At 38.3% G+C, this 15,669-nt stretch overlaps 1 protein-coding gene across 1 annotated transcript; it reads right to left on the bottom strand.

Annotated features, from left to right (window-relative positions):
• Positions 1 to 2,434: 2,434 nt before the first annotated feature.
• Positions 2,435 to 8,861, bottom strand: LOC107692953 (pituitary homeobox 1-like). The gene is made up of 4 exons (XM_016492164.1): positions 8,679 to 8,861; positions 5,215 to 5,322; positions 3,951 to 4,153; positions 2,435 to 3,182 (listed from the first exon to the last, which is right to left on the bottom strand). Exons 2-4 carry the CDS (start codon positions 5,315 to 5,317, stop codon positions 2,646 to 2,648), a joined length of 843 nt encoding a protein of 280 aa, XP_016347650.1. The 5' UTR covers positions 5,318 to 5,322; positions 8,679 to 8,861; the 3' UTR covers positions 2,435 to 2,645.
• Between the last annotated feature and the right edge of the window lie 6,808 nt (positions 8,862 to 15,669).

Below are 15,669 nucleotides of genomic sequence, written 5' to 3'. Positions count from 1 at the left end.
TTACACTGATTTATCAGTCAGTTCGTGCATCAATTCAGAGGACGAGCTGAGCAAAAAATATAGAAAACGAAAAAAGTTATTTAAATGCACAGAATTTTCCAAGTAATTATACTGTGAAATTAGCTTCATATAAAGAGTAAATGTCACATAATTGTTATTATAGTTATTGTAAATGAGTAGTTGTTTCGACCTGAGCTCAGCCTTCAAAATCACTGTCGTCAGTGTGCAGTTTAGCCCGACTCGGTGATATTAAATTCGAATTTTAAAAAGTAAATGTAGATGTTGCAACATTTTAGGTTACCCGATGAAACATTTGATAATTAGGTTATTGTTATAATATTTTAACTTTTAAAAGGTGTTCCAAATGCTTCAATGTTAAAAAAAACTGTAAAATCAGTTTTATTTGAGAGAGCAATTTTTACATCAATATAGTGTCGCCGTTGTTGTTGTAGTTATACTTTTATTACATTTCCATGATGTTTATGTATTATGAATAGTACCGTGAAAGCAATACATGAACATAGTAACACTAGCTAAAAGTAAACAACCACTAGCTTATTATAAACCCACTGCACTTTGAAACGTAAGAATATGCCTATTGAGAGCATTCGTTAGGAGAACATTCTCTAACGCAGCTTTAATTGAAGAAGATTGGAAAGCCTACAAGGTGCCAAAGTATGGATTTCTTAAGAGACTGGTGAAGATTGATTAAGAATGAGTAATTAAAAATGTTGTAGTGGCATGCATTGTCTCCTTATCATAAGCGATAGAATATCAGTCTACACAATGTGGCTCGACTTCATATCAGTGATTGATTGATCGGAGAGGATGCAATATATTAGACCTGGATGTGAGCTAAAATTAGATAAAGAAATTAAGTTACTAGCCAAATATTGCATTTCTGAAGAAGGGTCTTTTCTACTTGCTTTAGAATGACGGTATAAAAAAATAAACATTTGCAAAAATCTGGCGGTTATTTTTGTGCTTCTCTTTTGTGCGCTTTAGTTGCATAATTCGTTATGCTATTTAAATATAAATTCTTAAAATAATACTAATTTAAATCTAACTGATCTAATCCGAACTTGAATTTACATGACACACTGGTATGAGGAAAAAGTAGCGTGATTCACTAGAATTAGTTTTCTTTTTATTTCTACTGCGTATAAAGAAATAATAGGCTACTTCTGCTCAAGTGTTTTCAAGCATGATTAGGATCAGTGTGGCAACGCTTAACAAGCCAGTGCGCGTCAGTGCATGCAGCCTCGCTCTGTTTTCAGCGGACTCTCTTGAAGACGCGGTTTTGACGTTGTCCTCGGTATGTGTGTTCACTCTCTTTCAGACCGTCTCTTGTCTGATTTGAGGTTTAACGCGTCCTTGAAAAGGCATGTCAACATTGTGCAGTGAGCTCATTCTGTTAGCCTAACAGGGCAAAGCAGAGGAAGTGACCATTAACACGGGCCTCTCTCAGCCGACCTTTTAGGAAATTAAAGGCATTATTATCAGTGGAAAAGGATCAGTGGCATTAAGGAAAACATCAGTTACGACAGACCTTCTTCTTCGTATCATCTAAATACACGTCAATTCACCCATGCAGATAAAAACAGACACTTAATGTGGCAAACCGAGATAAGGAATATATTTTAAAGTTTTCCTTTCTCTCTCCTTCATCCTAAAGGTATAGTGTTGGATATAATTGCGTGCTTTGTAAATAATTTATAATTAAGAAATATGCTGGAGCATTAAAAAAAGCCAATGGAATATTTAGTGCATTGTCACACAGCTTATATAGACATATATTGACGTCGTGCATATAATATATGGAAAGAGAAAAGGCAAGAGTTTAGTTTTTAGTACAGGATTCGGCATGCATTGAAATTTAGCTCGGCTAATTTAATCGGGGGGAAAACCGTTAGATATGATTTAACAATTGTTTAAAATAGTACAATATTATTTAATGAAAACTGTAAATTCAAAGTTAATTTTCAATTATGTAGCCTACAATGTCCGTTTTTTCTTCTTCAAATAATCAAGCTGCAGCCCACGCTGATTCGACAAATTATTTTAGAAATTCTTTCTTTTGAGGTTTATTCAAACATTACCATAAACATAAGCACAATTTCAATCAACACGGGTACAACATAAAGTTATAGCTTTGTTATTTAGTCTACACATTCATATAATTGTTACAAAAAAATTTTTTGCACTCGAAGTAAGCATGCGGTAAATCTATCGACACAATGAAACAACGACGTGGAAAGAATCCAGGTTATCGATGAGAGGCCACGAGGACAACAAACCCTCTGCGTGACACTGAATACAAGAGAACGCGACACACAAACACGACTCACGAGGCCTACACTGCATTACCACGACACGCTGCGCTAATTACACGCTTGTGTTCTGACCAACCATTGTTCCCACTTGGAGCATTGCATCATTTTAAAATTTTGTTCCACGTTTATATTTATGTACAATGTATGAGTTTAACCTGCTCCAAAACGTTGAAATCCAAACAATGGATTTAAATTGTTGTGCAAGTTTAGGTAAACACAGACAATCCGCATATTCCACTGCAAAATGCCGATCGCACCAAACCCAGTACGGTTGTTATTTCTCACGGTGTCCGTTCACTGGAGGTTAACTCGTCAGCTGTTGTACTGGCATGCGTTTAGACTAGAGCCGGGACTCTGCAACCCGCTATATCCGAAAGATGGATGCTGCTTGGATTTCAGTCTTAAGGAGTTGCAGGTGTCCCTGTAGACGCTGTAAGGAGATCCCGGAGGTCCGTAGGGGCACGCTGACGAGCTCATGGCCGGATTGATCGCGGAGCTCCCGATACCGTTCAGGTTACCGATGTTGCTCAGGCCGGTGGTCGGCATGCCAGGCACGGCGGAGTGTCCCATCCCAGACGCCATGCTCATGGAGGAGATCGAGGTCGGGGCTGAGAACATGGACTGGGACGTGAGGGGACTCATGGAATTAAAGAAGGTGAAGTTCTTGGTGGACAGCGGGGTTGGGGCCAGGCCTTTGTTGGTCCAGTTGTTGTAGGTGTACGCGGGGTAGACGTCATCATACGGCTGCATTAGTCCGCTGAACTGGGGCAGGTAACTGTTCTTACACAAATCCATTTGCTGGTTGCGCTCCCTTTTTCTCCATTTCGCCCTCCGATTCTTGAACCAAACCTACGGAAGAGGACGCGTTATTCACTCAAGCGCAACAAATGCTGTTATAGACCAAAACGCTGACTCAAAGCAGTAGTCCTAAACTTATGCTTAATTTTTTTTTGCTATAGAGGTCATTTGCAAAACATTTAAAATTCACAATTACCTACATTTGTATGTGCATACTTAAATTGCAATTTACAATATCAGCAAGTTATATATTTCATAAGCATTTAAAATATAGGGTTTGCATCTAAAAAGTTGTAATGCATTTATTTGTCTCTTAATTTAACCGACAGTATACTTTTAACCGAACTTTTGAATTCTAAATCCCTTCACTGTCAGAATCTGGTTCTGGAATGCTGTGGAATTATTTAAAAGATCGGCCTAGCAAATATTTCTGAATATCGCTAGAAAAAAACCCCGATATATAGCCTACTTTTCCTTTCGTGGCCTGGAAGTAAAGCTTTTAATGCTTTTAAATTATAATGAAGAAAAAAACTCACGTCTCGTAGGCTATTTGAAAAATTATCTATTTTCAAATTCATAACAGGATACACACTGAGCGAACAATTCACAAATAGAAGACTTTTTATAACTGATTTGGTTAGCTAATTTTAATTTCTATGTTAATCTGCATCGTGTTGTAAATATTGCATATTCCATTGAAATAAGTGAGAAAATATTCTCCAGTCTTGGCCTGAAACACATCCAAGGTCATTCTGTAGCTAAAACGTTGTGTTAATGCAAATGTTTCTGACTGCATTAGGGTTTTTAGGGTTCTCGTACCCGGACTCGGGCCTCCGTGAGGTTGGTCCACACTGCGATCTCCTCTCTGGTGCTCATGTCCGGGTATCGGTTCCTCTGGAAAGTGGCTTCCAGCTCCTGCAGCTGCTGGCTGGTGAAGTGAGTCCTCTGCCGTCTTTGTTTCTTTTTCTTGGACTCGTCGGCATTCCCATCGTCACTTCTCTGCTCGACAGACCTCTCCTTTTCTGGGGAGAATAATTTTAAGGTGATATGTGCTCAGTCGCACCTATTTTTTCCAGAGATTTGGAAGGAGTCGGACTCAAACCGGGAGTCGGACAAAAGGGAATCATGATTCGTATACACAGACTGATGTGCTCGTCAAGCCATAAATATGCAAACACGTCTTATTAAAATATAGCTTTCAAACGGACGTATTTGCACACAGTGCTTACGGCTATATTATTTCGAATATCCAAGACATAAGTTAAAGGTCTATCCAGTGGAACTTTCGCCCGTGTTTTAAACTCAGGCCTAGTTCATTGTTGTTTACTGCATCTAGATTACCTTCATGTAAAGATTCGCAGTTTAGCCTTACACTCTTAAAAATAAAGGTGCTTCAAAAGGTTCTTCAAGCGATGCCATAGAAGAACCATTTTTGGTTCCACAAAGAACCATTCAGTCAAAGGTTCTTTAAAGAACCATCTCTTTCTTACCTTTTTATAATCTGAAGAACCTTCTTTCGCCACAAAGAACCTTTTGTGAAACAGAAAGGTTCTTCAGATGTTAAAGGTTCTTTATGGAACCATTTAGACAAAAAGGTTCTTCTATGGCATCGTGAAGCACCTTTATTTTTAAGAGTGTAGCCTACAACAGCCTCCTCCAGCTAATAAACACGCGTTTAATCTTAATATGATTTCAGAAACAGGTTTTGGTAGCGGTTATCGAGTTCTTTAGGGAATGTATGATCAAAACGGATATATACAGTAGTATAAATATTAAAAAATGAAGAAAGCAACAAATGTGTTAATAATATAGGTTGCAAACAGCAAGCGGCCAACATGCAACAAGCGCTGCACGGCTTCTGCAAAATTGGGCCGAAAAAAACCCCCAGCTAAACAAATAAGTTATTTCTATGTACTAAAACAAAATATTTACAGGTAAAGCAGATATGGAAGGAGACCATATTTTTACAATGTAAATGCATGCTTTTAGTCAAATAGGCTCGCTTTCATGTACTTTCGGTAGGCTATGTAAATGCATGTTTATTCTATGGATGGGTATGTAAATGATATGATAGGTCGTTTACCTGCTGTTTCATTATCTGAAGACTCGCTGCTCGAGTTCTCTAACGTTTCTCTGGTGCTGTTGCTTCTCGGCAGATGAAAAGATGAGGCCATGTCCAAATTCATTCCACCTTTAAAACAATCATGCGTGTTACAAAAGCTCTGACACGAGCGTCAGTATATTTGCTAAGCAATCCACTCCGCTTTTCTATTGAATAAACACGTGGACAGCCAGCGATCTCGCGCAATACTGTCCTCCAGACTCCTGCAGATATATTCCTGAAGAGTGAGTGTTTGGTGTGAACGAGTGGAGGTGCAGCAGCAGCAGCAGCAGCAGGACCCAGCCCTCCTCTCTTCCCCGCGTCCAGTCCCACCCACAAAGCGCAATCATTTCTTAGACATACAAGTAAACTTTTTTTCCCTTCAGAACCTCTCAGCCGAGCTTCTGGCAATATCGCTGCACCTTGTGTCGGAAACAGTGTTTTTGGACAATAGGAGGCTATTAGCTGAACAAACCACATGTTTTAAACGCACACAAACCACCTTATCCACGCGGATAAAACCAGTTCTCCAGCGCGTTCTGCAGTTAGACTAGTCCACCTGAATTGTATTCAGTTTGATTACGTTACCAGAACATAGTTGTTGTTTTTTTAGTCAATGTGCATGAGGTAATTACTGTTATTCAGTGCGGTTTAATAACAGTCATTGAAGCAATGTCAGCACTTAATTGTTAAAATTCAAAAGAGGCTAAGTTTATTTGCCTTTGCCATTGACCATCACATTTGTTCAATGATCATTTGGGCTTTTGCTGTTTTGAATACAGGCGACGAACGGTGTGTTCAGAGGAAAAATCTTTTGCATTTGAGGTTCATGAACACGTTATTACACTCAGTGAATGTCCAGGACTAATGCAGACTTAGGCTGATGATACACGGGGCAACTTTTTGAGCAAAAAAACTTTTTTTGAGCAACGTTGCTTGGGCACTTTCCCATTGAGAATGGGTAACATTAATTTCTATTTGGATAATTTAGATAAGTCGTGGGCTCTGTGTCTCACCTGGCTGCCCGTTGATGGCAACATTTCCCAAAGTTGCCCGGCAAAATTGCTCAAAAAGTTGCCCCGTGTATAGTCAGACTTACTCTTACCACTATCGTCCAAACAATGACATAGCTAGCTACTATTTGGAAACACAACGTAAAATGTCCAATGATGAGAAATCTAATATGGGCTTATTGTGACAGTTTCATTGTCACTCAGAAAACATCTCGCTTTCACGTCTGATTGTTCGTTACGGCTTTCTTCAGGTTAGTGGCGCCTGCTGGTGAATACAATGCCGCCTGAGAGCCGCCTGAGAGCCGCCTTACTGACGGCGAATGATCCGCGGCCCTGAACGAAAAATATCAGACTCAGAAACGCACCATTTCTAAATGTTTACGACACAGTTTCAGTCCCCAGCTTTCTCAAATTATTTGTTAGAAAATTCCACAGTTCACACACACACACACACACACACACACACACACACGTTATAAACAAAGAAACAGAAGGTTTATGTTTTTACTGTTGTGACACATCATGGCTATATGTCTAGCAACCTTTGCTTTGGCCTTAGCATCTGGCCTATTTTATATAAATACTTTATTATTATTATTGTTATCATTATTATCATTAGCCTATTGTAATTTACGGAGAAAACATTTAGTCAGACTGTATTTTCTTACACAGACAATTAACAGGAATAACTGCTGGGATCTGACAGTATAATGCACGCTTTTTCTGCGGTATATTTAGATTATTTGATTTTATTGTCATTCGTTGCTTTAGTTTTGGTTCAGTATTTGCGATATTCTCGAAAGGAATTATCCTGAAGCTTCTGAATCTTTTAAAGCGAAACAGTTGCATAAAACAATTCCTTTACATTTAAATAATCTTCCCAATCAATATACAAAAACACCATCATCGACGAAGACCTAAAGACCTGTTTCGTTAGTTTGCAGATGAATTATATTAATATACAATCTGAAACAGAAAACTATAGATTTCTTTAATGACAATTCGCGATAATTGTTTAAATGGGAGAAAATTTAATATCGGTGTCCTCGATATTTCAAGAAATTGACATCTTAATTTTATTGTCTTCATTTATAGTTTAATTAAAGCAAATAAAATCGATTATGTGTGTCTTTTTTGTTTTATGCATTGCTTAAACACCAACAAACGCACTGATCAAGAGTGTAATCACAGTTAAGAGGTCCATTTGACAGGAGATGTTTTGGGATGAGAATGTAATATATTTGCATATTTCAGCTCTATTATCGTTCTCAGTGAATGGCTGTTTTCTGCATTCACGAATTACAAACTACAGCAAAACAAAGGTGTTTCAAGAGAAGAGCTGATTGCAAAGCCACATAAAGCACACAACTCAATCTGCAGACACATTCAACCACATCTGACTGACTTCTTCACTAAACAACCCGGATATTATTTGACAAATAAATAAATAACAACAATAATAATAATATAAATATTTTAAGGAAGCCCGTGCACTGAAGAAAAAAAAATGTAATCTGAAATTGGCAACATCAATTAACTGGTTTTATTCAAGTCTAAAATATTATTTAACATCACTGAATCAACCTATATACCAACAAAACTCATTTTATGGGTTAAATCAGGTATAAATAGATATTTAAGGTAACAATTACAGGTTACCACTTTTTAGGAGACTTTAAAGAAGCCTCTGAATAATTGTTGGATGTGTGGATGTTATTATCAGTTTTTACGACTATGCAGCAGCTGGTCTTAGTGACCGCTGCTTTGTTGGAAAGAAATATAGACTATTATTATTATTATTAGCCTGTTATTATTGTTATATAGAGATGCATTGATGAGGAGGCGCCGCATGCGAATTTAAAGACAACTGAATAATAATTAGCAATTTATTTATAGCAATATACCCGCCAGATGGTTAAGTATTTTGAACAGGCCTACTATACGGAAATACTTTAAAGTTTTAAGATCTCGAGCACTCAAACGTGACAATGTCTCAAAAAAAAAAAAAAAACTGAAATCACCAGGTTTGTTTAAGTGGTGATCACTTCTTTCGTGAATTACGAATGATTTCTTTCTGTAATCGAGCTGCCACTCGCCGGATCTGCATCGAGACTACTTCGGAAGTGCATGATAACTGCAGAGCGCTAATGTTTCAACCTGAGCTCTAAATGCAAAACACACGCCTGTTATATTGTTACATTGATTTAGCTGAGCTCATTCATTATTTGTTCCGCACAGGCAGCAGGATGACCGACCACAATTTCAAGTGAAACATTTAGATGTATCGAGTTACAACAGAACCTGTTGTCCACAGCGATAATAATACAAAAATACATCAACTTCATAGACTACATAGGCTAAATAATTGTAGGCCTACAAGTACTGCAATACTTCCAAACAAACACTGTTAAAACGCGACGAATAGTGACTCACGTGTCAGTTCTCTGAAAGTCTGTTTGCTTCCTTTTCTCGTGACTTAAATCGTCTCCATGCATTTATAGCATATAGTTCCTCAAATGTGTGGTTGTGAAAAGCAATGTTCAAGTTTATGCGGCTGAAGATGCGGCGCCAGCCTCTATCAGGTAGACGGCGTGACGTCACGGCCGCATGACGTCACGCGCCTGGTCGAGCATGAACCTCTGCTGTTAGTGGATGGTAAAATGGCGTTTCAGATCTACTACACTAATTACTGTCATGTGCGCGCTGATTGATCGGAGTCTTTGTGTGTGATCACTACTATAGGCTATATCAAACAATTTTTTAAATTTTATTTCACACTTTACTTTTTGTTGTTATCCTCCTTTGAAACCCATTGTTAAAACAGAAACGTATTTTAATCATTTGCATTGCCTGAAAGGAAAAGGTTTCTTCTCGGATTATTTGAAGCATGCGTTCAATGTGGTCCAGTGCATAATTTTTTTATAATCTGTGTATAATTTGAAAATAAGTAGCCTATGCGGTCTTAAAAGGCCACTTCAAACTTGAATAAATGAATGAATGAACGAATACAAACCAATCGCTTGAAACAAAAAATAGATTGACTAATATTTATTAATAATACGATGAATTAAATTGTTATAATTCATCAGACTTATCGATGCCTCTAATAATAGTTGGACTAATATTCTAGCCATGTTCAGCATATTCCTGTATATTACTCTTGCCTTCCGCAATTAGAAATATTTAAATACATAGTTTAGTTATACACAAACACATTTACCCAACACACGCTCTGATCAAATATATGGCTGAATTAAATGCGAGCAAACAGTGAAACAGCTTACAGTAACAATCATTATATTCTAGCTCATGCTCGCTGCTACAAAGCTCACATTTCCAAAATACAGACTTTAATTTCTCATGTTGTTTTATGACTTTGCTGCAGAGCCTCAAGCCACGCAAACAATAAACTGACGTTTACCATTATGATCGCTTGTTCATTTTCTCTTAAAAACAAAATAAAATAATTGGTTGCACTTTATTCCGATAGTCCACTTTAGACATTCTAAGTAACTTTGCAACTACATGTCAACTAACTCTCATTAGAGCAGGAGAGCGTATATTTCTGTTACTTTAAAGTCCATAAACTGACGTTTACCATTATGATCGCTTGTTCATTTTCTCTTAAAAACAAAATAAAATAATTGGTTGCACTTTATTCCGATAGTCCACTTTAGACATTATAAGTAACTTTGCAACTACATGTCAACTAACTCTCATTAGAGCAGGAGAGCGTATATTTCTGTTACTTTAAAGTCTGTTGATGTAACAGCTATTTCCAATTTAATTTGCTGTTACTTTAAAAATTGTAATATTTTGTAATGTTTTGGTATTTCAGAAGAGCTCATATACCTGCCATTATGCAAAGAAGATGAATGCACTGACAAAAGTTTACTGTTTAAAGATGTTGCTTCGTCGTTTCCCTCAATAAGGATTTGCAAACGCATTAAACGTCAACTCGCTTGAATTTGCACCTCAATGTTCATTAAAAGTATGGCCGCATATTTTTGCATTGACTGAGATCATGTGTGAAATTTGTGAAATGACAGCACTTCTTCACAACTGGTTTCCAATGTCATCTATTGCCCATATGCCACATTACCCGTCTGCTCTGCGCTCTTTTAATTATGTAAGGCTTCAGCGCCTTACGTGCCCTGTTTATACATTTTCTGAGATTACTGTCTGACCTCCAAACGGAGTTTAGCACGAGACATCCAGGAATATTTTTCTTGACACTCTCCAGTGCTTCAATTGCAGTCAGCGCAATATCTGGCGGAGTCTGTGAGATTCATTAAATCAGCTCTCAGCAGTCACTCGATTATGTTTTCGGCAATTCTCTGATTTGTTTGCTAATATTCATTAGTTTAGTGCAACGCGCTTATAAGTTTAAAGCATAGTTGCAATTGAAGAACAGTGTACGGGCCGCAGAATTATTGAATTCGCACCGATGCCGCTACATTATGATCGCTTCACCTCAAGTGTGCGTTATTGTTTGATAAACGAGTAAATTATTCTAATTAATCCACGGTTACCACGCCTCACGTGTTGTATTTCAATGCATTTCTCAAGTTTTGGTCCTTAAAACGCTCTTGTGTGTACTTTATTACGTATCCAAGCATCATGTAGTTAGTACTTGAGCCATCGATAATTAGAGAAAGTGTGTGTGTGTGTGTGTGTGTGTGTGTGAGAGAGAGAGACTGAGCGTCATGCTTTCTATCAATAAAAGCTAATTTCAGTTTAAAAAGGTAATGGGCATTGTCATTTTTATCCCGCTGTTTGTCATATTTATTTAGGAAATGAAATAAACTCTTATGGAACTGTAAAGCAGTTATGAGCTTTCTTTCAAGCAAACATATTTTAAACAAAACAACTGTTTTCACAAAATCAGTGTAATCACAGTTAAATCTGCCTTTGATGATGCAGGTTATTGTCAGGATTGGAATCTATTTTTTGCTTAGTTCAGTGAAATTTGTTAACATCTACATAACAGGCCAGTCTGTAAAGACAGTCAGCAATGATATGCAATAGTAAATACAGTATACGGTAGTGTTTTCAGGAAACAGCTCCGTGATTCATACCTAAAGTGTTTTATGGAAAATCCAGTAGGCCTCCGTTCCTGCAGGTTTCTATGTGGCAGGCCATAACTCCTGAAGGTCCTCAAACGGGTCCTGGTTCTCCTGCGGCTTTAGCCTGTCTCTCTGAGTGATATAATGAGAGGATGTTGGCCCAGTTCAAAGGGACAAATTTTATTGATTCGTCAGAAAGAAAATTGTGTCTTTTCCCATTCTGTCATTGTGTTGCCACTTTGATTGGAATAATATTGGAATAAGAGTATAAGAAATTATATATATTTGATATAATGATACGTCTTACATCATACAATACAATACAATACACCCTCATTAAATAAGTCAAGTCAAGTCAAGTCACCTTTATTTATATAGCGCTTTTAACAATACAGATTGTGTCAAAGCAACTGAACAGCATTAATTAGGAAAATAGTGTGTCAATAATGCAAAATGACAATAGTAAACACAAATTTTTCAGTTAAAGACAGTTCATCATTGAATTCAGTGATGTCAACATCCAGCTCAGTTAAATTTATATTTTGACCTCACTATTTGGGGAACAGACACAGTCTTTATAGATTGGACAGCGCAAGTACTTCTATCATTTAGGCGGGTAGAACACAAGTCATCAGGGCAGTTATTTGAGATTTGACTTACTAGTCATATGGAGCGCAGCGTCCTGGAAATAAACATTGCACAATTTTTTTTTCATGCAAATTTTTTGTCCAACATCTGTATTTAATAGCTGCAATACAGAATGTGAATCCTAACTAGTGAAATCTGCTTCATTAGTGATCTTAATAGAATAGAATTTCAGTTTTCTGTATGTCTATATGGCATTAGTAAAGCATGTTGTGTCATTTTGACCCAGAGAGGATTTTCTTTTTCCTCAATATTCAGCAATATTATTGACTTGATTGCACAGACACTATTGGATGAGAAGATCCAAGATTGTAAGATTGTCTTTTTAGAGCTGCTTTGCAGCAGAATTTAATTCTGTTGTCATCACTGAATCATTATTTTCCTGTTTATCCCTGTAAATCTGCTTTGAAATAATCTGTATTGTATAAAGCACTATAGAAATAAAGTTGACTTGACTCCTGAAAATGCTAGTTAGACTAAAAATAAAGCTCACACAGGGTATAACAACTTCCCCAAAATATTTGGTCATTTTTGTACTTTCTAGGTATTTTGTTTCTCACCTTGTTACACGTGTGGCGTTCCCAGTCAAAAATGACCAGCCTACAAAAAATGCTCATTAATTTTTCGTTATGCCATATCTAAAAACTGAGAAGCATAAGCTCAGATCAATGAGGCCTACGACCAATCAGTTCCAAAAAGAAATACAAAACCTGTGCTAAGAAAACAAGCTGACAGTGGTGATAATATAGCATAATGAGAGATTTACAAGCAATTTTTCAAAGGCTGGTCGTTTCTGACTGGGAACACCAAGTTAGGTAATGGATTTTCAGCGGCACAAGGGTTAAGAACTGGGATGTTTGACAATCTAGAATGTCTTGTGTAACCACTCCGTGTTGGTTTAGTAACGTGTTTTAGATCATTGTCATGAAGCATCATCACAAACATCAGTTCTATATTCTAATGTCTCCTCTCAGTTTCTTCCTGGCTCTTTCATCAGTTTGGAGTGACGTCCCGATCCAGGGAGGCTCTGTGTTTTACCAAATACCTTCCACTTCTTAATTATAGACTTCACTGTGCTTCTAGGCATCGATAAAGCCTTTGAAATGTTTTTGTATCATCTCCTGACTTGTGTATGTCCACAACTTTATCCCAGAGATCTTTTGACAGTGCCTTGCCACCCATCATTTGCTTCAGTTACACTACCAAGGACTGAAATGCTCCAGGAAAGCTCTTTTCATACTGAGCTGATCAAAATGAGCACAGCTGATCACAGCTGAAAGTCAAACTGCTTTGTGTGCCATTGAGAAGGTGATGAGCTACACCTGATTGAGTTTACAAGTCATTTTTAGGAGGGGCTAATCCTTTTTCCAACTCAGTGATTCTGTTTTTTTATTTTTTTCTGATATGTTGGTGTTTTATCTTTCACCTGGATGTTATACAGCAAATACAGCTGGATAAAACAAAAACTGTGTCCGTCTTCATTTCAGGCTGCAAAGCAACAACATGTGATCATTTTAAAGGGGGCTTCACTGTAGTTTGAATGTAATGTAAGTTACATTAATATGTTGTGTAAGATATTTCACACACAAAGGCCTTTAGTTCATAGTTACTGTCTTTTGTACTAGTTGTGCTGCAAACTTGAGTCTGTTTTGACAGGGCTTGATGAGGAAAAACATCATCCGTGGGAGTTCAGCGTTTTTACACCATTGCTGCTCTCGGTATTCTGGGCTCTTTATGTGTCCTGACAATAAGATTTATTGAGCAAACATTACCGTTGTGAAAAATACATATTTAAACAATTTTTCGGCCAAACAAAGAGACAAAGTAAACCCAGGGTGATGTCAGAGCGCAGGGCGTAGCGGAGTGTGAGGACACACACCGAGCCTTAGTAGTCTCGCTTCACGGCTTCTGAATGAGGGGAAGGTGAGGTCCTCACATGAGAAAAGCACACTGTCGAGAGAGACAAAAAGCTGCAAAGATGATTAAAAAGCTGTCAGGGTGTGTGCTAAAGAGAGAGACAGAGAGAGAGGTGTGCTTCCACAGAGCAAATACAGAAGAGGCAATATTACAGGAGTTTGAACGAGGAGGCTCTTTGGTTACTGCTTCAATTATCAAAATAAATAAATTAATAATCATAATAATGCATTTTGCGGTTTGCAGATTGAGCTCTTAAGGGTAAATGACGAGAGAGACTCAAGTCTGCAGTTGCTTGCAACCAAACCTCAAACTTTTGACACATTTTCTGGTTTGTGCTCTTTGGTCTGAATGTGATTAACTGAGTTTGCAGCCCATCTCTCGGCTGACGTCATCTGAGGTTTGGAATGTTGGTGTAAAAAATACTTCTTTGGTGGCATTACATTTACATCTAATACAGTATTGCATTTTGCCGTTATTGTGATTGTTGTGGAATTTCACAGGGAAAGCCAGTGAAAATTGCCAATAATGAAGAAGACTGTGCTCTTGATGTAAATGTACCAACACTTTAGTGTCTCACAGTTTAATCTTTGCCAAAAAATATGAATGTAACAATAACCTGCTGATTTACATTTTCTGTATGGCGAGGCTGTGCATTCCAGCCTCTTCAGGGTGAAATCTGTCCAGAAAAGCATTTCTGTCTCAAACACAATTTACTGCCAGGCTTAAGAATTCAACATGCTCCAGATCTGGGAAAAGCCCTCTCAAGCACTACAGCTAGGAACAACCCTGGCCTTTTTATCTAGATGGTCAGATAAAATGCTATCTGCCCCCATAAAGCTGTTCATGGCAGTCTTTAGCAGGAGGCACTTCAATGTCACTGCGGCCGGGGCTCTGATAAAGTTCAAGCCAAACACAGGCTAATTTAGAAGGCCAATAAAAGGCTGCCGAGACGCGGTACCTGGGAACGATCTGAACTCTTCCCTCATTCCTGTCTGCGGGCTTCCAGGCACATGTGAATGAACAGCATGAACTCTGGCTATCCTCACAGAGAATGGAAAGTGATGGTTCTCGGCAGAGCAAGACACGCATGTGTGCGACAGGGCAATCAAAGAAGAGCTCTGATACGCTGTTTGCATGCAACACAAAGCAGTTTGGTAGAAAAGCATGCATCTCTCTGTAAGTTTCCACTCTTTAACTGTTTGGCAGATATGATTGGCATGCAAAACAGACCACAAAGTTGGCTAACCGTTGGCTGTTCATTTTCCTCCTGAATATGCTGTTTTCTTAGGAGAGAAGCCCAAACACGAAGAACCTGTTTATTCGCAGAGAATACACCTTTGTCTGGGTCTTCCAGGTAAGATAAAGGAGACAGACAGAGAGAGGGCCTTAAGACGCTCCTTACAGGACCACCAGTGTTGCGTGTCTGTGTGGCCGTGTTTGCCTGTGTGTTTGTTGCTGGGCGTGTTTGTGTACATATGCAAACATGTGTGACTAATTCAGGCAGCAGGACTTTGTATGGGATCGTTCTGTGAGCTAGGAGGTGTAGTAACTCGATCACTGTCACTCTAAACAGCACGTTTACCCTGGTCTGTCCTCAAAGCCGTGCCTGAGCCTCATGCAAAACCAACAGTGGAGCAGAGTATGATGGCACGTGAGCGACCGGAGGAGAGTCTGCAGGTACGAAAAATGAAAAAAGAGAGCAATTTGAAGGGAAAACTTTGTACCTCAGTTACAGTTACTGCACATGTTTTCTGACCAAGTATGAATGAGCCACCTTTGAGCGAACATGCAACACT

The sequence above is a fragment of the Sinocyclocheilus anshuiensis genome, unplaced genomic scaffold, assembly GCF_001515605.1.
Source record: "Sinocyclocheilus anshuiensis isolate Anshui unplaced genomic scaffold, SAMN03320099.WGS_v1.1 scaffold658, whole genome shotgun sequence".
In the NCBI taxonomy this organism is placed as follows: domain Eukaryota; kingdom Metazoa; phylum Chordata; class Actinopteri; order Cypriniformes; family Cyprinidae; genus Sinocyclocheilus; species Sinocyclocheilus anshuiensis.
Note: the sequence above shows the minus strand (reverse complement) of the source record. Positions and strands in the feature narration are given on the sequence as shown.

What these genes read in the sequence shown, in the direction of transcription:
- LOC107692953 (XM_016492164.1), bottom strand. Translation starts at nt 5,317, where the DNA reads ATGAATTTGGACATGGCCTCATCTTTTCATCTGCCGAGAAGCAACAGC. An exon ending in TTCAGATAATGAAACAGCAG is followed by an intron (nt 4,154 to 5,214) that starts GTAAACGACCTA and finishes TATTCTCCCCAG; the next exon opens with AAAAGGAGAGGTCTGTCGAG. An exon ending in TCACGGAGGCCCGAGTCCGG is followed by an intron (nt 3,183 to 3,950) that starts GTACGAGAACCC and finishes CCTCTTCCGTAG; the next exon opens with GTTTGGTTCAAGAATCGGAG.